General features: G+C 48.3%; 1 protein-coding gene across 1 annotated transcript in view; it reads right to left on the reverse strand.

The window, feature by feature from the left end:
* Positions 1 to 21337, reverse strand: part of LOC139402454 (cohesin subunit SA-1) — a 49843-nt gene that overhangs the window by 18221 nt on the left and 10285 nt on the right. Inside the window, exons 2-15 of the mRNA XM_071146410.1 lie at positions 15989 to 16197; positions 15695 to 15815; positions 15362 to 15611; positions 15151 to 15227; positions 13496 to 13700; positions 13080 to 13231; positions 12895 to 12968; positions 12699 to 12822; positions 12039 to 12217; positions 5774 to 5881; positions 5433 to 5665; positions 757 to 1043; positions 334 to 608; positions 1 to 204 (exon numbers count right to left, since the gene is read on the reverse strand). The exon at positions 1 to 204 is cut by the window's left edge and continues 58 nt beyond it. Coding sequence (XP_071002511.1) covers positions 1 to 204; positions 334 to 608; positions 757 to 1043; positions 5433 to 5665; positions 5774 to 5881; positions 12039 to 12217; positions 12699 to 12822; positions 12895 to 12968; positions 13080 to 13231; positions 13496 to 13700; positions 15151 to 15227; positions 15362 to 15611; positions 15695 to 15815; positions 15989 to 16017 — 2318 coding nt within the window. The 5' untranslated portion in view covers positions 16018 to 16197. The remainder of the gene's footprint in view (positions 205 to 333; positions 609 to 756; positions 1044 to 5432; positions 5666 to 5773; positions 5882 to 12038; positions 12218 to 12698; positions 12823 to 12894; positions 12969 to 13079; positions 13232 to 13495; positions 13701 to 15150; positions 15228 to 15361; positions 15612 to 15694; positions 15816 to 15988; positions 16198 to 21337) is intronic.

Below are 21337 nucleotides of genomic sequence, written 5' to 3' on the forward strand. Positions count from 1 at the left end.
GACTTCACCACTCTCCTCAGAGCCACCAGGTCCTCCTTACTAGGAGTTCCCTCTGTGATTTTCACCAGCTGCCACAGTATGGAGTAGTGGGAACACTGCAGGGCCTGGACAGCGATCTGCTCTGGCATGGCCCCCTGCTCAATACCAGCCTTCAACAACCTGTAGCAGCTACCAAACAGGTCCCACCGCGTCAGGTCATGAGCACTGGGAACACACACACACACACACCAGTCAGAATCCTGGGAGAACCTTTATATTCATGACTTACTGAGAGGGACGGCGAGAGGGAGCGAGAGTTCTACTCGAAATGAGACAGAGGATGGAAGGTCTTACTTGTGGAAGGCCGTGAGTCTCTTGAGGGTAGACAGAACGTTGTAGATGTCGTCATCGTCAGCCTCCTCGGCCTCTTGCAGCAGGTCTTCTACGGAGTGTGTGAAGCGGTCCGTTATCTCGTCGATGAGTTGCGAGCGGGCGATGTCCACTCTGTTCATGATGGTGTACTCCTCAGAACACAGGATGCTGTAGGTCTTACTGCAGGCCTCCAGCACGTCTGTCTCAATGTGTTTCTCCACCACCAGGCGGATCTGCTTCAGTAAGGCATCTAGGTGCTGGGAGAAGGAGGGAGAGAGGGAGGGAGGGAGAGAGGTCAGTAACTACAGTCACCCATAGAGAAAACGTCACACACGAAAACATTAACTAGGCCTCTCACACACACAAACCGAGCATGCACACACACACACACACACACACTCCTACCTTCTCCATACGCCCAGCGCTGTACACGTCCAGATCAAAGAACATAGGGATCTGTAGCAGGTTAGCCACCTTCTCAGAGTCGGCCTGGTACTTAGACAGGAGCATGGGCAGGGCCATGATGAAGTGTTCTGTCAGTTTGTTCTTGTCGTCTATCTGAGTCTTCCTCTCCTTCGCTGTGAGAACACGCTTCCCAGTGCCCCTGCCGACGGGTGGGTGAGCCTCTGCTGCCTGCCGGATGGTACACACCATCAACTCTATCAGGGAACTCTCCTGTCTGTCTGACAGCACTGTGATGAGAGGGAGATGACAATGAGGAGAGAGATCACCGTCTGATCATCATCATCGGGGCGGCAGGGTAGCCTAGTGGTTAGAGCGTTGGACTAGTAACCGGAAGGTTGCAAGTTCAAACCCCCGAGCTGACAAGGTACAAATCTGTCGTTCTGCCCCTGAACAGGCAGTTAACCCACTGTTCCTAGGCCGTCATTGAAAATAAGAATTTGTTCTTAACTGACTTGCCTAGTTAAATAAAGGTAAAAAAAAAAAAAAAAAAAAAAATCACCTCTTTATAAACAGACACCGGGACGTAAACAGACACCGGGACGTAACCAGACACCGGGACGTACCCAGACGGTGTAACCAGACACCGGGACGTAACCAGACACCGGGACGTAACCAGACACCGGGACGTAAACAGACAAACAGACACCGGGACATAAACAGACACCGGGACGTAAACAGACACCGCGGGACGTAAACAGACACCGGGGGACGTAAACAGACACCGGGGGACGTAAACAGACACCGGGGCATAAACAGACACCGGGGCATAAACAGACACCGGGACATAAACAGACACCGGGACATAAACAGACACCGGGACATAAACAGACACCGGGACATAAACAGTCACCGGGACATAAACAGTCACTGGGGGACATAAACAGTCACCGGGGGACATAAACAGACACCGCGGGACATAAACAGACACCGCGGGACATAAACAGACACCGCGGGACATAAACAGACACCGCGGGACGTAAAAAGACACCGCGGGACGTAAACAGACACCGCGGGACGTAAACAGACACTGCGGGACGTAAACAGACACCGCGGGACGTAAACAGACACCGCGGGACGTAACCAGACACCGGGACGTAACCAGACACCGCGGGACGTAACCAGACACCGCGGGACGTAACCAGACACCGCGGGACGTAACCAGACACCGCGGGACGTAAACAGACACCGGGACGTAAACAGACACCGGGACGTAAACAGACACCGCGGGACGTAAACAGACACCGCGGGACGTAAACAGACACCGCGGGACGTAAACAGACACCGCGGGACGTAAACAGACACCGCGGGACGTAAACAGACACCGGGACGTAAACAGACATCGGGACGTAAACAGACATCGGGACGTAAACAGACACCGAGACGTAAACAGACGTAAACAGACACCGGGACGTAAACAGACACCGGGACGTAAACAGACAAACAGACACCGGGACGTAAACAGACACCGGGAAGTAAACAGACACCGCGGGACGTAAACAGACACCGCGGGACGTAAACAGACACCGGGGGACGTAAACAGACACCGGGGCATAAACAGACACCGGGGCATAAACAGACACCGGGGCATAAACAGACACCGGGGCATAAACAGACACCGGGACATAAACAGACACCGGGACATAAACAGACACCGGGACATAAACAGACAAACAGACACCGGGACATAAACAGACACCGGGACGTAAACAGACACCGCGGGACGTAAACAGACACCGGGGGACGTAAACAGACACCGGGGGACGTAAACAGACACCGGGACATAAACAGACACCGGGACGTAAACAGACACCGCGGGACGTAAACAGACACCGCGGGACGTAAACAGACACCGGGGGACGTAAACAGACACCGGGGGACGTACACAGACACCGGGGCATAAACAGACACCGGGGCATAAACAGACACCGGGACGTAAACAGACACCGGGACGTAAACAGACACCGGGACGTAAACAGACACCGGGACGTAAACAGACACCGCGGGACGTAAACAGACACCGCGGGACGTAAACAGACACCGCGGGACGTAAACAGACACCGGGACGTAAACAGACGCCGGGACGTAAACAGACACCGGGACGTAAACAGACACCGGGACGTAAACAGACACCGGGACGTAAACAGACACCGAGACGTAAACAGACGTAAACAGACACCGGGACGTAAACACACAAACAGACGCCGGGACATAAACAGACACCGGGACGTAAACAGACACCGGGACGTAAACAGACACCGCGGGACGTAAACAGACACCGGGGGACGTAAACAGACACCGGGGCATAAACAGACACCGGGGCATAAACAGACACCGGGACATAAACAGACACCGGGACATAACCAGTCACCGGGACATAACCAGACACCGGGGGACGTAAACAGACACCGCGGGACGTAAACAGACACCGCGGGACGTAAACAGACACCGCGGGACGTAAACAGACACCGCGGGACGTAAACAGACACCGGGGGACGTAAACAGACACCGCGGGACGTAAACAGACACCGCGGGACGTAAACAGACACCGCGGGACGTAAACAGACACCGCGGGACGTAAACAGACACCGCGGGACGTAAACAGACACCGCGGGACGTAAACAGACACCGCGGGACGTAAACAGACACCGCGGGACGTAAACAGACACCGCGGGACGTAAACAGACACCGCGGGACGTAAACAGACACCGCGGGACGTAAACAGACACCGCGGGACGTAACCAGACACCGGGACGTAACCAGACACCGGGACGTAACCAGACACCGCGGGACATAAACAGACACCGCGGGACATAAACAGACACCGGGACGTAAACAGACACCGGGACGTAAACAGACACCGGGACGTAAACAGACACCGCGGGACGTAAACAGACACCGCGGGACGTAAACAGACACCGCGGGACGTAAACAGACACCGGGACGTAAACAGACACCGGGACGTAAACAGACGCCGGGACGTAAACAGACGCCGGGACGTAAACAGACACCGGGACGTAAACAGACACCGGGACGTAAACAGACACCGAGACGTAAACAGACGTAAACAGACACCGGGACGTAAACAGACACCGGGACGTAAACAGACAAACAGACACCGGGACGTAAACAGACACCGGGAAGTAAACAGACACCGCGGGACGTAAACAGACACCACGGGACGTAAACAGACACCGGGGGACGTAAACAGACACCGGGGCATAAACAGACACCGGGGCATAAACAGACACCGGGGCATAAACAGACACCGGGACATAAACAGACACCGGGACGTAAACAGACAAACAGACACCGGGACATAAACAGACACCGGGACGTAAACAGACACCGCGGGACGTAAACAGACACCGGGGGACGTAAACAGACACCGGGGGACGTAAACAGACACCGGGGGACGTAAACAGACACCGGGACGTAAACAGACACCGCGGGACGTAAACAGACACCGGGGGACGTAAACAGACACCGGGGGACGTAAACAGACACCGGGGGACGTAAACAGACACCGGGGGACGTAAACAGACACCGGGGCATAAACAGACACCGGGGCATAAACAGACACCGGGACGTAAACAGACACCGGGACGTAAACAGACACCGGGACGTAAACAGACACCGGGACGTAAACAGACACCGCGGGACGTAAACAGACACCGCGGGACGTAAACAGACACCGGGACGTAAACAGACGCCGGGACGTAAACAGACACCGGGACGTAAACAGACACCGGGACGTAAACAGACACCGGGACGTAAACAGACACCGAGACGTAAACAGACGTAAACAGACACCGGGACGTAAACAGACAAACAGACGCCGGGACATAAACAGACGTAAACAGACACCGGGACGTAAACAGACACCGGGACGTAAACAGACACCGGGACGTAAACAGACACCGGGACGTAAACAGACACCGAGACGTAAACAGACACCGAGACGTAAACAGACGTAAACAGACGCCGGGACGTAAACAGACACCGGGACGTAAACAGACACCGGGACGTAAACAGACACCGCGGGACGTAAACAGACACCGCGGGACGTAAACAGACACCGGGGGACGTAAACAGACACCGGGGCATAAACAGACACCGGGACATAAACAGACACCGGGACATAAACAGACACCGGGACATAACCAGTCACCGGGACATAACCAGACACCGGGGGACGTAAACAGACACCGGGGGACGTAAACAGACACCGGGGGACGTAAACAGACACCGCGGGACATAAACAGACACCGCGGGACATAAACAGACACCGCGGGACATAAACAGACACTGCGGGACATAAACAGACACCGCGGGACATAAACAGACACCGCGGGACATAAACAGACACCGCGGGACATAAACAGACACCGCGGGACATAACCAGACACCGCGGGACATAACCAGACACCGCGGGACATAACCAGACACCGCGGGACATAACCAGACACCGCGGGACATAAACAGACACCGCGGGACATAACCAGACACCGGGACATAACCAGACACCGGGACATAACCAGACACCGGGACATAACCAGACACCGGGACATAACCAGACACCGGGACATAACCAGTGAGTTATGGTAAAGATGTCTCACCCTCCTCTCCTTGTACAGGCTCCTCCAGCAGTAACTCAGTCATACACTCCCAGTCCTTCAGCAGCTCCTGAGAACTCTCCCACAGAGAGTCCACCAGATAGGCTGCATGTTCATGAAGCTCACTCTCCAAGAAGAACAGCACCAGCATGCGGAGGAGGTTCCCGTTGGGGCTGCTCCTCCCTCTCCTCTTAGCCAACTCCTCCTCTGCCTGGGGGTCATGTCTGCTGAACAACCTGCACACAAAGTGGAATGTTGCTGGAAAAGGTCAATATCAGCCAATAATAATCGCTGAATGGATTTATGGGTTGGATTCCAACACTCAGACAGGCAGGCAGACTCACTTCCTGTGCAGGAACTCTCCTGCTGCCACGGCGACAGGTCTGTGGGCGGAGTAAACCAGGTGGTAGACATTCTCGCAGTCCTCATTGGACAACGCATCCTCGCTGCCCCTAGAACAACCAATCACAACTAGTGACATTAAAACGGGGCAGCCAATCCCAAACAGTTACAATAAGCACACAGGGTCCCATTATACGAGTATGTGTGAAATGGCAAACGTGTGTTGATATGTAAACGTGTGTTGATATGTAAACGTGTGTGTGTGTGTTGATATGTAAACGTGTGTTGATATGTAAACGTGTGTTGATATGTAAACATGTGTTGATATGTAAATGTGTGTGTGTGTGTTGATATGTAAACGTGTGTGTGTGTTGATATGTAAACGTGTGTGTGTGTGTTGATATGTAAACGTGTGTGTTGATATGTAAACGTGTGTTGATATGTAAACGTGTGTTGATATGTAAACATGCGTTGATATGTAAACGTGTGTGTGTGTGTTGATATGTAAACGTGTGTGTGTGTGTGTTGATATGTAAACGTGTGTTGATATGTAAACGTGTGTTGATATGTAAACGTGTGTGTGTGTGTGTTGATACTAGTGGTGTAACGGACCGTAGTTGGTCAGTACGGATCACCCCCCACGGTTCGACACGCACGTGAACGGGGCCTGTTGAATCCCTACGAATCATTCCTGGATCCTCGCGTTGCAAAAAGCAAAGAAGAAATAAGGGCAGTGACAGCCATGGCTAGTGGGAGGAGCTGAAGAACTGGAAAAGCCTCCTGCTTTATTTAAGTCTCATGTATGGGAGCATTTAGGCTTCCCTGTCAAATATGATGACGGAAGAAGGGTGGTGGACGACACCATTACGGTGTGTAGGCATTGTGCCACAGAAAGCCGTGTGATCAGGGAAATACATGGAGCGTGGCCACACATTTAAAGCATCAGCAGCCTGGTGTGTCAGTGACGGGAGCCAACTCAGTGATGTTTATCACTGCAGACATGTTGTGGAAAACAAAGGGTTTAAACATACGGTGAAAGTGCTTGAGCCACACTAGGAAATCCCCTGGCGCCCCCACTTCAGTATGAAGACAGTGCCAGGTCTTTATAAACAAATATCAAAACCGTCGACAAATTATCCAAGGCATCCTCTGTTGCCCTCACCACACACGGCTGGACCTCCAGGGTAACAGAAAGCTAATTGACTGTGACTGTTCACTACACCACAGAGGAGTGGACCTCCAGGGTAACAGAAAGCTACGTGACTGTTCACTACACCACAGAGGAGTGGACCTCCAGGGTAACAGAAAGCTACATGACTGTGACTGTTCACTATACCACAGACGGCTGGACCTCCAGGGTAACAGAAAGCTACATGACTGTGACTGTTCACTACACCACAGAGGAGTGGACCTCCAGGGTAACAGAAAGCTACGTGACTGTTCACTACACCACAGAGGAGTGGACCTCCAGGGTAACAGAAAGCTACGTGACTGTGACTGTTCACTACACCACAGAGGAGTGGACCTCCAGGGTAACAGAAAGCTACATGACTGTGACTGTTCACTACACCACAGAGGAGTGGACCTCCAGGGTAACAGAAAGCTACGTGACTGTTCACTACACCACAGAGGAGTGGACCTCCAGGGTAACAGAAAGCTACATGACTGACTGTTCACTACACCACAGATGGCTGGACCTCCAGGGTAACAGAAAGCTACGTGACTGTTCACTACACCACAGAGGAGTGGACCTCCAGGGTAACAGAAAGCTACGTAACTGTGAATGTTCACTACACCACAGAGGAGTGGACCTCCAGGGTAACAGAAAGCTACGTGACTGTGACTGTTCACTACACCACAGACGGCTGGACCTCCAGGGTAACAGAAAGCTACGTGACTGTGACTGTTCACTACACCACAGACGGCTGGACCTCCAGGGTAACAGAAAGCTACGTGACTGTTCACTACACCACAGAGGAGTGGACCTCCAGGGTAACAGAAAGCTACATGACTGTGACTGTTCACTACACCACAGAGGAGTGGACCTCCAGGGTAACAGAAAGCTACGTGACTGTGACTGTTCACTACACCACAGAGGAGTGGACCTCCAGGGTAACAGAAAGCTACATGCCTGTGACTGTTCACTACACCACAGAGGAGTGGACCTCCAGGGTAACAGAACGCTACGTGACTGAATGTTCACTACACCACAGATGAGTGGACCTCCAGGGTAACAGAAAGCTACGTGACTGTTCACTACACCACAGAGGAGTGGACCTCCAGGGTAACAGAAAGCTACGTGACTGTGACTGCTCACTACACCACAGAGGAGTGGACCTTCAGGGTAACAGAAAGCTACATGACTGTGACTGTTCACTACACCACAGACGGCTGGACCTCCAGGGTAACAGAAAGCTACGTGGCTGTTCACTACACCACAGACGGCTGGACCTCCAGGGTAACAGAAAGCTACGTGACTGTTCACTACACCACAGAGGAGTGGACCTCCAGGGTAACAGAAAGCTACATGACTGTGACTGTTCACTACACCAAAGAGGAGTGGACCTCCAGGGTAACAGAAAGCTACGTGACTGTTCACTACACCACAGAGGAGTGGACCTCCAGGGTAACAGAAAACTACATGACTGTGACTGTTCACTACACCACACACGGCTGGACCTCCAGGGTAACAGAAAGCTACATGACTGTGACTGTTCACTACACCACAGAGGAGTGGACCTCCAGGGTAACAGAAAGCTACGTGACTGTTCACTACACCACAGAGGAGTGGACCTCCAGGGTAACAGAAAACTACATGACTGTGACTGTTCACTACACCACAGAGGAGTGGACCTCCAGGGTAACAGAAAGCTACGTGACTGTGACTGTTCACTATACCACAGAGGAGTGGACCTCCACGGTCCAGAGGAGTGGGAGATGTGAAGTCCGGTGCTACAGACACTATGAGAGGCACAAATCTGGCGCAGGTACTGCTAGGAGCAGCAGCAGAGTGGAAGCTAGAGGCCCAATAGCAATATCCCAACCACCACAGATAATGCCAAGAACCAAGTAAATGCAGTGATAGAGGCTGGACTGGGGCAACAGATAGCTTTCTTTGCACATGTGATCAATTTAGCATCTCAAAGGGGAATCTCAGGTAACCAGGTGGATCTCAGGTAACCAGGTGGATCTCAGGTAACCAGGTGGATCTCAGGTAACCAGGTGGATCTCAGGTAACCAGGTGGATCTCAGGTAACCAGGTGGATCTCAGGTAACCAGATGGACAACCTCGTTGGGAGGATCAGGAAGATGGTTTCCTTTTTCCACCGAAGCACAACAGCCGCTCATGTGCTTAAGACCAAGCAGGAAATGTTCCAGCTACCGACCCACAAGCTCATACACCATGTCACAACAAGATGGAACTCCACTTATGACATGTTGGAGAGACATCTTGAGCAGCAGGCAGCTGTATACTCTGCACTGACAGACAAGACCCTGAAAAAAAGTAATCTGTCTAATGACGTGAAAGTGGCAGGAGGTCCTCCAGGTGCTCAAACCGGTTACAACCCTACTGAGCACTGAAACTGCACCGTCTGTGTCTATGATCCTACCTCTGAAAACAAGGATTCGACAATCCATGGTCCCAAGTGAGGAAGACAGCACCATCACTAGAGATGTCAAGGCTGCCATTAGAGAGGACCTGAAACACAGGTACCCCCCTAATGTACAGGACTACCTTCATAGATCTACTGCACTGGATCCAAGGTTCAAGTCCCTGTCTGTTGCAAGTCCCTGTCTGTTGCAAGTCCCTGTCTGTTGCAAGTCCCTGTCTGTTGCAAGTCCCTGTCTGTTGCAAGTCCCTGTCTGTTGCAAGTGCCTGTCTGTTGCAAGTCCCTGTCTGTTGCAAGTGCCTGTCTGTTGCAAGTGCCTGTCTGTTGCAAGTGCCTGTCTGTTGCAAGTGCCTGTCTGTTGCAAGTCCCTGTCTCACCTACACCCTGCCCTACAGGAGGACAAACCGTGATCCGCCACTGAAGAGGTAAAAAAAAATAAAGAGTGAATCACTTAAATATTAAAATATACTGCAGTCTAATCTTAGTCTATACTAGAGGCCGATTAATTAGGGCCGATTTCAAGTTTTCATAACAATCGGAAAACGGTATTTAAAAAAAATATCTATATATTTTTTAATACCTTTATATAACTAGGCAAGTCAGTTAAGAACACATTCTTATTTTCAATGACGGCCTAGGAACGGTGGGTTAACTGCCTTGTTCAGGGGTAGAACCACAGATTTTCACCTTGTCAGCTCGGGGGATCCAATCTTGCAACCTAACAGTTAACTAGTCCAACGCAACGACCTGCCTCTCTCGCGTTGCACTCCACAAGGAGACTGACTGTTACACGAATGCAGTAAGCCAAGGTAAATTGCTAGCTAGCATTAAACTTATCTTATAAAAAACAATCAATCATAATCTCTAGTTAACTACACATGGTTGATGATATTACTAGTTTATTACTAGTTTATTACTAGTTTATCTAGCGTGTCCTGCGTTGCATATAATCTGACTGAGCATACAAGCATACAAGTATCTGACTGAGTGGTGGTCGGCAGAAGCAGGCGCGTAAACATTCATTCAAACAGCACTTTCGGGCGTTTTGCCAGCAGCTCTTCGTTGTGCGTCAAGCATTGCGCTGTTTATGACTTCAAGTCAACTCCCGAGGTGAGGCTGGTGTGACCGAAGTGAAATGGCTAGCTAGTTAGCGCGCGCTAAATAGAGGGACGGAAGCTATACTGTTTCACTGGCAATACTAAAGTGCCTATAAGAACATCCAATAGTCAACGGTTAATGAAATACAAATGGTATAGAGGGAAATAGTCCTATAATAACTACAACCTAAAACTTCTTACCTGGGAATATTGAAGACTCATGTTGAAAGGAACCACCAGCTTTCATATGTTCTCATGTTCTGAGCAAGGAACTGAAACGTTAGCTTTCTTACATGGCACATATTGCACTTTTACTTTCTTCTCCAACACTTTGTTTTTGCATTATTTAAACCAAATTGAACATGTTTCATTATTTACTTGAGGCTAAATTGATTTTATTGATGTATTATATTAAGTTAAAATAAGTTAATTCAGTATTGTTGTAATTGTCATTATTACAAAAAAATAAAAAATAAAATAGGCTGATTAATCGGCATCGGCTTTTTTTGGTCCTCCAATAATCGGTATCGGCTTTGAAAAATCAGAATCGTCGACCTCTAGTCTATACTATTGATATTAGAAATCCATTGTTTACTTGGAATAAATGGCTTTTATTAAATGTTATTGACACAATTATAGTTCTATGAAATATGAAAATAAATAATGAGTTAGTTTTAACAGATCAAGTCATTTTTTCTGCAGGGTCAAGGCACAGAGCTGACAGGGCCAGACTCAGAGGCATCTCCTCCACAAAATCATTCGGCCATGGAGCTTTTCGGGGAGACCTTTGTGAGCAAGGACACAGGCAAGACGTTTGCCAACACCATCAAAGAGGAGGTGACATCCTACCAGGCAGCAAGCAGCATTCCACTGGATGGTGATTCACTGACATGGTGGAAAAGCAATGGAGTGTAAATACCCTCACATTGCTATGCTGGCAAGATGCTACCTGGCTAGGCCTAGCACTTCAGTTCCTAGCTAGAGGGTGTTCTCCACGGCAGGGGACATAGTGACTGGAAAGAGGTTTCCCGGCTGGGCCTAGCACTTCAGTTCCTAGCTAGAGGGTGTTCTCCACGGCAGGGGACATAGTGACTGGAAAGAGGTTTCCCGGCTGGGCCTAGCACTTCAGTTCCTAGCTAGAAGGTGTTCTCCACGGCAGGGGACATAGTGACTGGAAAGAGGTTTCCCCTCTCCCCAGACATCCCCATCTTTTAGAAGAATAATGTGAAGTTATAAACTCAGATCTGTTTTGCTTTCGTTATTTACTTTTGTTTAATGACTTGGACACAGGCTATTTTTACATTCACTATTGTCCAAAGGAAGAAACTATCATGCCTCATATTGCACTTTAATTTAACAATTGAGCATTGAACATTTTATTTGAAGATTTTATTTAAACACTGAAAAGTTCCTTACTTGAAGTGTTCTTTCAGTAATAAATGGAAAACAAAGTTATTTGTCTCCTTTTGTTGCGGAAGCGAAAAGTGATCCGATCCGTGACTCAAAACCCTGAGGTTTGTGTGTGTGTGTGTGTGTGTGTGTGTGTGTGAGATACGTACTGCAGGATGAGAGTGATCAGTCTAATAGCCTCCACAGCCACGTCATACTCCTTATCCAGAGTCATGGACACGATGCGGTCCTTGAAGCGGTTGGTGAACAGCTCCAGTTTAGGAAACAGTTCTCTGTTGGTGTACAGGTTCTGGAGAGCCTTCAGACACTTCAGACGGACCTCACCTTGCTACGCAGAGAGACAGAGACCGAGAGAGAGAGACAGAGACAGAGAGAAACACAGAGACACAGAGACACAGAGAGAGAGACACAGAGACAGACACAGAGAGAGACACAGAGAGACACAGAGAGAGGAGACAGAGGAGACACAGACAGAGGGGAGACAGAGGAGACACAGAGAGGGGAGACAGAGAGGGGAGACACAAAGAGAGGAGACAGAGAGGGGAGACACAGAGAGAGGAGACAGAGAGGGGAGACACAGAGAGAGGAGACAGAGAGAGAGAGAGACAGAGAGAAACACAGAGACACAGAGAGAGAGAGAGACAGAGAGGAGACACAGAGAGGGGAGACAGAGAGGGGAGACAGAGAGGGGAGACAGAGAGAGAGGGGAGACACAAAAAGAGAGACAAATAGTGTAAGTCTATGTGCATGCCCCTGTGTGTGTGTGTGTGTGTGTGTGTGTGTGTGTGTGTGTGTGTGTGTATGCCTACCCGGTCGTGTAAGGTCCATCCTACATATTTCAGGTAGCTGTCGTTGAGGAAGGCGTCAGAGTACATCTTCATCCAAACTCCAATCTCCTCAATACAGATAGCTCTGATCTCAGCTATAGCATCCCTGAAACACACCCCAACACCGTCATCATCACTACTTTCATGTGTGTGTGTGTGTGTGTGTGTGTGTGTGTACCTGTAGCGGTGGACAAAGATTCCTTTGAAGATAGAGTTCATCATGTTCTCAATCTCATCCTGGTTCTCCTGGAGCTGTGGGGGAACGACAGTCAGGAGGTCAGAGTGTGTGAAGGTCTGTTTCAGAGGAATGACAGATGTTGGATCCTAGCCCCTCCTCCAACCACCAGCAGACCAATCACGTACCTCCTTCCTCTTCTGCAGCAGCAGCTCTAGCTTCTCATTGGCTCGTTTTCCAGCCATCTTGTTCCTCTCAGCCTCATACTGTCTCTGGGTGTTGTCCTGGTGGATACTGAGGTTCAACGCCACGTTCACCAACGCTGTCATCAACTTCATCGCTGGAGGGAGAGGACAGACAGGGCCACAATACATCTGAGACGTATAGATAGAACTAGTAATCTACACCGAGCAATGACACTGGTCTCCAGTTCTACTACCCTCTCACCATGAGAGAGGGAGAGAGAGAGATAAAGAGAGAGAGATAAGAGAGAGAGGGAGAGATAAAGAGAGAGAGAGGGAGAGAGAGAGATAGAGAGAGAGATAAAGAGAGAGAGATAAAGAGAGAGAGAGGGAGAGAGAGCGCAAGAAAGGGAGTCTCTTACCTGCCAGTGTGCTGGTGTGTCTGAAAGCTCTGACCTGTGAGTCAGATAGTCCCGTGAGGAGGGATATGACCGTGTCCATGAGGTACTCATCGTAGATGATGCTGTACTGGCACTGACGTATCAATACGCAGATGAACTCACAGAAGTTGTAGCGGAACTTCTTCCACAGCGGCCCGGGCATGGTGAGAGGGTAGTCCCCACTGTCCTGCAGACCACAGATAAACATGTTGATGATATATTACTGGGGTGAGGACATGGTGAGAGGGTAGTCCCCACTGTCCTGCAGACCACAGATAAACATGTTGATCTATTACTGGGGTGAGGACATGGTGAGAGGGTAGTCCCCACTGTCCTGCAGACCACAGATAAACATGTTGATCTATTACTGGGATGAGGACATGGTGAGAGGGTAGTCTTCACTGTCCTGTAGACCACAGATAAACATGATCAATATGTTGATCTATTACTGGGGTGAGGGCATGGTGAGAGGGTAGTCCCCACTGTCCTGCAGACCACATATGAACATGTGGATCTATTACTGGGGTGAGGACATGGTGAGATGGTAGTCCCCACTGTCCTGCAGACCACATATGAACATGTGGATCTATTACTGGGGTGAGGACATGGTGAGAGGATAGTCCCCACTGTCCTGCAGACCACATATAAACATGTGGATCTATTACTGGGGTGAGGACATGGTGAGAGGGTAGTCCCCACTGTCCTGCAGACCACATATAAACATGTGGATCTATTACTGGGGTGAGGACATGGTGAGAGGGTAGTCCCCACTGTCCTGCAGACCACATATAAACATGTGGATCTATTACTGGGGTGAGGACATGGTGAGAGGGTAGTCCCCACTGTCCTGCAGACCACATATAAACATGTGGATCTATTACTGGGGTGAGGACATGGTGAGAGGGTAGTCCCCACTGTCCTGCAGACCACATATAAACATGTGGATCTTTTACTGCGGTGAGGACATGGTGAGAGGGTAGTCCCCACTGTCCTGCAGACCACATATAAACATGTGGATCTATTACTGGGGTGAGGACATGGTGAGAGGGTAGTCCCCACTGTCCTGCAGACCACATATAAACATGTTGATCTATTACTGGGGTGAGGACATGGTGAGATGGTAGTCCCCACTGTCCTGCAGACCACATATAAACATGTGGATCTATTACTGCGGTGAGGACATGGTGAGAGGGTAGTCCCCACTGTCCTGTAGACCACATATAAACATGTTGATATATTACTGGGGTGAGGACATGGTGAGATGGTAGTCCCCACTGTCCTGTAGACCACATATAAACATGTTGATATATTACTGGGGTGAGGACATGGTGAGATGGTAGTCCCCACTGTCCTGTAGACCACATATAAACATGTTGATATATTACTGGGGTGAGGACATGGTGAGATGGTAGTCCCCACTGTCCTGTAGACCACATATAAACATGTTGATATATTACTGGGGTGAGGACATGGTGAGAAGGTAGTCAATCAATTAAGATTTATTTATAAAGCCCTTTTTATAATCATCAGTTGTCACACTGTCCTTGATGTACATCAATACACACGTCAGTCTATATCCACCCGCCTATCCCTCCCTCCCTCCCCTCATCCGACCAATGACAGCTTTGATGCATTACCTCGTCAAACTCCTCTGTCATCTTCCTGATGATCTCCGCGTTCTGCATGTTCCGGAACATCTCGATGCGCACCGTGCCTGAAGAGGGTTACGCACAACCACAATACAACCTTTTAACAACCACAATACAACAGTTCAACAACCAACCTGGAAATCGGGCCTATATAAATCAGAATGTTGTCTGGTGTGTCGGTAGCAGTTAACAGTAATACCTTTGCAGCCAGAACACTGGATAAAGAAGTTGATGAGGTCCAGTAAGGCGATGTCTCTGTCCTGCTTGTACGACTCGATCCAGTCATCAACCACAGACTGCATGGCACTCTTTCCCATTCTGACCACCTCAAACAGAGTGACGGGGTCTCCTCCCTCGCCGTTGGTCTGAGGGACCCCATTGGCCTTCCTCCCTTTAGCCCCGCCTGTAGCCTTCTCCGCTGGGGACTTCCGAGGCTTCTTATTGGCTGCCTTAAAAAGGGAGGGGCAAAGGGTTCAGATATACAGGAAGAGACTATGCAGAGAGAAGGAACCTCGTAGAAAGGTGTTCTTACTGGTGGTCTGCCAGGCCTCCCTCTCTTCTTCTTGCCTTTAGTGTCTGTCGGGTCCTCCAGCTCACTCACACTCACACTCAGACTCACTGTGTCTGCCGCTCCGCTCTCATTGGACGAGTCCCTGCAACACACACCCACTTATACTGAGAGGGATACACCTACATAATTCTACCCACACTCAGCAGTCACAACATACATTACACACACACCTACGTTCGACTAATTACCGCATCAGGGGTGTGTTGTGATCTCTTAATGAGGCTTTGGTTGACGATGCAACAGGGAAAGACTCACTGTAGGACAGGCAGCTCAGAGGTGATCATCCTGACTGCTGCAGGGGAGGGGTGTGTGTCCTCAGGAAAGGGTGGGTGTGTGTGGTCCGCTGGAGGGCGGGGGGAGGGTGGGGGGGTGTGAGTCAGCCGTGCGCGTGTGTGGTGGGGGTTACAGAGGGGTGACCAAATTCACTCAACACTGGAGACACAGCTCTCACAACACACCAGCCCCTAGAGAGAGAGAGAGAGAAAAAAAAGAGAGAGAGAACCACAGTTTAGCCATTTGTCACAAATGTCTGGTGATTTGGTTTGGAATATTCTCAACATTTACAGAACTTGAAAAAGAGAACGAAAAAAGGAATGATAGGTGAAAGAATGAGTAGTAGAGGAGAGATAGAAGGTAGGGAGAAGGAGAGAAAGAAAGAAAGCAGGCAGAGTAGAGGAGAAAGAGTGGAAAGGGAGACACCAACTGGCCACTTTAGGAAGTGCAACAGTAAAGTCTAGAGGGGGCGTGTCGAGAGTATCGTTACAAACAGAAAGAGGTCTAATCATGTCAACAACATTCTAAACAATTCAATTAGATTTAATCATTTCAACCACAACATTATAAATTCTAATCATTTCAAACAACATGATTTCAACTTAAAGTAAAAAATCTGATCCTTTATGAAAATGGGAAAATCATTTGTTACTGATTAGACCCCAGAGTTTTTCAGGGTTGCAAGGTCAGGAAAACTCTAGGGCTCCTTCTATAGGCTATACGTTAGATCTAACGTTTGTCCTAGTCAATTTGTTTGCCTGGATAGGGAAAAAAAACCTGGCCCCATTTATAGAAATAACAGTCATTACTAAATATTAGGCCGAGTGTAGTAAATATCAACGAGTGGGTGCAGTACCCTGCTTCGGCCACAAATGGCAGTATGATCCACAAAGTCTTCTCACCTCCATCTAAATAAACATACTTTATACAGCTTTAACAATGTTTTAATCATTTGAAAATTATTTTAACCTCTCAATAAGTTAAACGCGAGTTTATGTGGTGTTTTGTCTCTTTGTTGAGTGTGTCTAGGGAGTGTTATGGAGGGTGAGTGTGTGTGTGTGGCTGAGACTGGGCTTAAACAACAGTAGGGGGCAGGCTAGGAGAGACTGTATTTAAATGTTCTCACACACAGAGAAACTGGAGAGAGCTTGAGCACACCAGCCGAGTGAGTCTGTTACCAACACACACACACACCCCTCGTCTGTCCTTCACACACAGCAGAGCACACAGAGAGAAGTGATGAGAGGGAAGAGATGGTGGACACTCAGCTTTATCAACTCTTGTTTATTGATGTTTGTGAAAATAGACTAAATATAGCTAGTTTGTACCTGTCTATAATATACACGTGATAGTTGATTGATTTATTTATCAATTAAAGTCAATTGTTGATTGGACTTGTAAATGTCAGTATATTTTTTACCCAATAGGGTGAGGTTAACTAATAAAAGGTGGTAGGATGTGAAGAGCTGTAAAAACAGAGGGAAATCCTGAACGCTAACCATCAGCTACCGTCATTATGCAATACAGCCCCCCTACCACCACCACACTTCTAGTAGCATCTCTCCAGGGATCACTACGGTCCCACTGCTGGCTGAAATGTGTGCTCTCCATCTCTGCCTCTCCTCCCTTCCTTCCCTCCCCAATTCTATATTCTCTCTCTCTGGACAATAAAAGGCAAAAGCAACAGGGGAAATCTGTGTGACTGGGTTCAGATAGTATTTGAAAGCTGTGCGTCACCTTGGCAGAAGGCCAGAGATGGCTTTCTGCCAGAGTTGTTATTGACCATTGACTGAAGACTACTGTACTAATACTCCTTAATTAACATTGATCTCTCTCTCTCACAAAGAAGCCTGGAGGGAGTGTCTGTTCACTGTTAAAAAGAGAGCAGCCAACACACACACCTGTGGTATCTGTATTCCAGTTACTGGGCTCTGACAGCTTTGGGAGATGCCCGGGTGAGAGGTTTGTGTGTGTGTGTGTGTGTCTGTGTCCCTTTCTCACGGAGCAGAGCAGCACCACAAGGAGGGACAGAGAGAGTGGAATTGTGTGATTTCACTGCTTGGAGTGCTCTGAAGCACTCACCCTGACATTACAGGTGGTGCTGTGGCATCAGGAATGTGTGTGTGTGTCATACCACACAGAATAACCAGCGCTTCCTCTGCTATAATAGGCTAATCCTGCTTAGAATCAATGTGAGAGATCACACACACACACACACACACAGGCAGGCAGCGAGGGCTTGTATAACAGAGAGTTATGCAGGGCTCATATTTTATCATCTGTGGTCTGACCGAACACACATAACTGTGTGTGTGTGTGTGTGTGTAAGCCACTTAACATGCATGACATGTACTCCGGGAAGCAGGCAGGCATTGCCATGGCAACCCTTGTGGGTCATAAGCCCCCCTCCCCTGATTGGCTGATCAGTGAGAAGGGACTGGGTGGGGAGGAGAGAGAGTGATGGAGGGGGGGGATTGGGGAAAGAGGAGGGGGGAGAGGGACAGGGGGTTAAGAAGGCACAAAAGAGATGAAGATATCCATTGTGATCTCTGGGGATTCGTTAGACGTCCCTTTCACTGCTGTTGAGGATCTCCACTGTTTTCAACTATAACGACCTGTCAGATAATAACACATCACCCACATTATCGCCCTCCCACATTATCGCCCTCCCACATTATACGATCCTACTTCACCTGAATAAAGTCGGCCATAAGAATGCTGTCATGATGGGAACAAGGAAAGAGAGTACGGTCACTAGGCTGCCTCTGACCAACAAAGCTGTGGGAACTAACAGCACTGAAGATGAGGACAACACATCTCTTTGGAGGAGGAGGACAGCAGTCAACTGTAAAATATCCTATCATTTGGCAAAGCATGACGCTTCACTCACAGACGGCTCCATGGGGAAGTGAGAGAGAAGGTGTTGCCTATATCAATTATGCATTTTAACAGGCACTCTGATTCTTAGAGATCACACACACACACACACACACACACACGCACACGCACACGCACACACAGCTTAACCTGGAGTCACACACACAGCTTAACCTGGAGTCACACACACACACACTATTCAAGCTTCTGCACTCCAAAGAGCATCATAAGAAAAATGATCCTGTCCGAACTCAAAACAAAAACACCCGAGGTGTTTCCAACAGCAACTAGACAGAGGTGAAAGAGAGGGAAATAGCATATAAAAGACAGCTCTATGAGACGGCTGCCTACAATTACTGGGCCATTCAATCTGGACCAAGACAACTAGGCCAACTAGTAAAACAAGGACACGATTATAGTCTCTGAAATGTCACACAGTTTTCTGAAACATAAAACCATGTCATTTGGAAGAAGACTTTTGGGCATGCTATTGTCCTCTGATCTGAAACAGTTGTCGACTCCAGAGAAATGAGGGCAGAGAGATCAGAGGAGTCAGTCATGGTCCTAACGCCACACTACACCAGCTAGGACTGGGATGATACGGACTGCTCCAGCTATGTACTTCTGTCTCATTTCAATACTGCCCATTCAGTCGAACACTGAGGGGTTCTTATCTCAGAGGTTTTATATGAGAGCCAACAATTCTGGCGAGGAAGAGAGGAAGACAGAGGGAGACCAGCCTGGCGAGGAAGACAGAGAGAGACCATAGCATCCCTCAGAGGTATAATAACAAGAGTTTTCACCTGAGGGGAATGCCAGAGAGAAACAGACAGAGAGAGACAGAGACAGAGGATGATCAAATTATGTAGATCAAGAGAGTCTGAGAAGAGTGATAATAAGTAAACAAGAGTCTGAGAAGAGTGATAATAAGTAAACAAGAGTCTGAGAAGAGTGAGAATAAGTAAACAAGAGTCTGAGAAGAGTGATAATAAGTAAACAAGAGTCTGAGAAGAGTGATAATAAGTAAACAAGAGTCTGAGAAGAGTGAGACTAAGTAAACAAGAGTCTGAGAAGAGTGAGACTAAGTAAACAAGAGTCTGAGAAGAGTGAGACTAAGTAAACAAGAGTCTGAGAAGAGTGATAATAAGTAAACAAGAGTCTGAGAAGAGTGAGACTAAGTAAACAAGAGAGTCTGAGAAGAGTGAGAATAAGTAAACAAGAGACTGAGAAGAATGAGAATAAGTAAACAAGAGACTCTGAAAAGAGTGAGAATAAGTAAACAAGAGACTCTGAGAAGAATGAGAATAAGTACATAAGGAAAATAAGGGGACCAGTATCATCCCCATGCAGGTCAATGAGAGAGATGGAACTCCCCTAACCCAGTCATGACCCCAGTCGTACAAGGAAGGAGAAGCAGACAGACACCTTAAGGCAGGCTCCCCAATTACATTCAGCTGTGGGCCGAGTTTTCCTTGAGCGGATGGTCGGAACATAGTTATAAATAATTTGACTGCAAGAATCCCAAACAGATACAGGGTCTTCAGAAAGCATTCAATACCCCTGGAATTATTCCACATGTTGTTGTGTTACAGCTGGAATTAAACATGGATTCACGTTAGTTTTTCTTCTCACCCATCTCCAGTCAATAACCACAACCCCATAATGACAAAGTGGAAACATGATTAGACATTTTTGCAAATGTATTAAAAGATGAAATACAGAAATATCTCATTTACAAAAGTATTCACACCCCCGAGTCAATACATGTTAGAATCAAGTTGGGCATGGATTATAGCGGGGCGGCAGGGTAGCCTAGTGGTTAGAGCAGACAAGGTAAACATCTGTCGTTCTGCCCCTGAACAAGGCAGTTAACCCACTGTTCCTAGGCCGTCACTGAAAATAAGAATTTGTAACCGACTTGCCTAGTTAAATAAAGGTCAAATAAATAGCTGAGTCTTTCTGGGTAAGTCTCTAAGAGTTGTCCACACTTGGATTGTACAACATCTGCCAATTTTTCTTTTCAAAATTCTTCAAGCTCTGTCAAATTGGTTGTTGATCATTGCTAGACATATATTTTCAAGTAGATATAAGTCAAGACGGTAACTCGGCCACTCAGGAACATTACTGTTTTATTGGTAAGCTACTCCAGTTTAGATTTGGCCTTGTGTTTTAGGTTATTATCCTGTTGAAAGGTGAATTCATTTCCCAGTGTCTGGTAGAGAGCAGACTGAACCAGGTTTTCCTCTAGGATTTTGCCTGTGCTTAGCTCCATTCCATGTATTTGTTATCCTGAAGAACTCCCCAGTCCTTAACAATTACAAGTATACACATAACATGATGCAGCCACCCCGATGCTTGAAAATATGGAGAGTGGTACTCAGTAATGTGTTGTATTTGCCCCAAACATAACACTTTGTATTCAGGACAAAAACTGAATTGCTTAGCCACATTTTT

This window comes from Oncorhynchus clarkii, unplaced genomic scaffold, assembly GCF_045791955.1.
Source record: "Oncorhynchus clarkii lewisi isolate Uvic-CL-2024 unplaced genomic scaffold, UVic_Ocla_1.0 unplaced_contig_1720_pilon_pilon, whole genome shotgun sequence".
In the NCBI taxonomy this organism is placed as follows: Eukaryota; Metazoa; Chordata; class Actinopteri; order Salmoniformes; family Salmonidae; genus Oncorhynchus; species Oncorhynchus clarkii.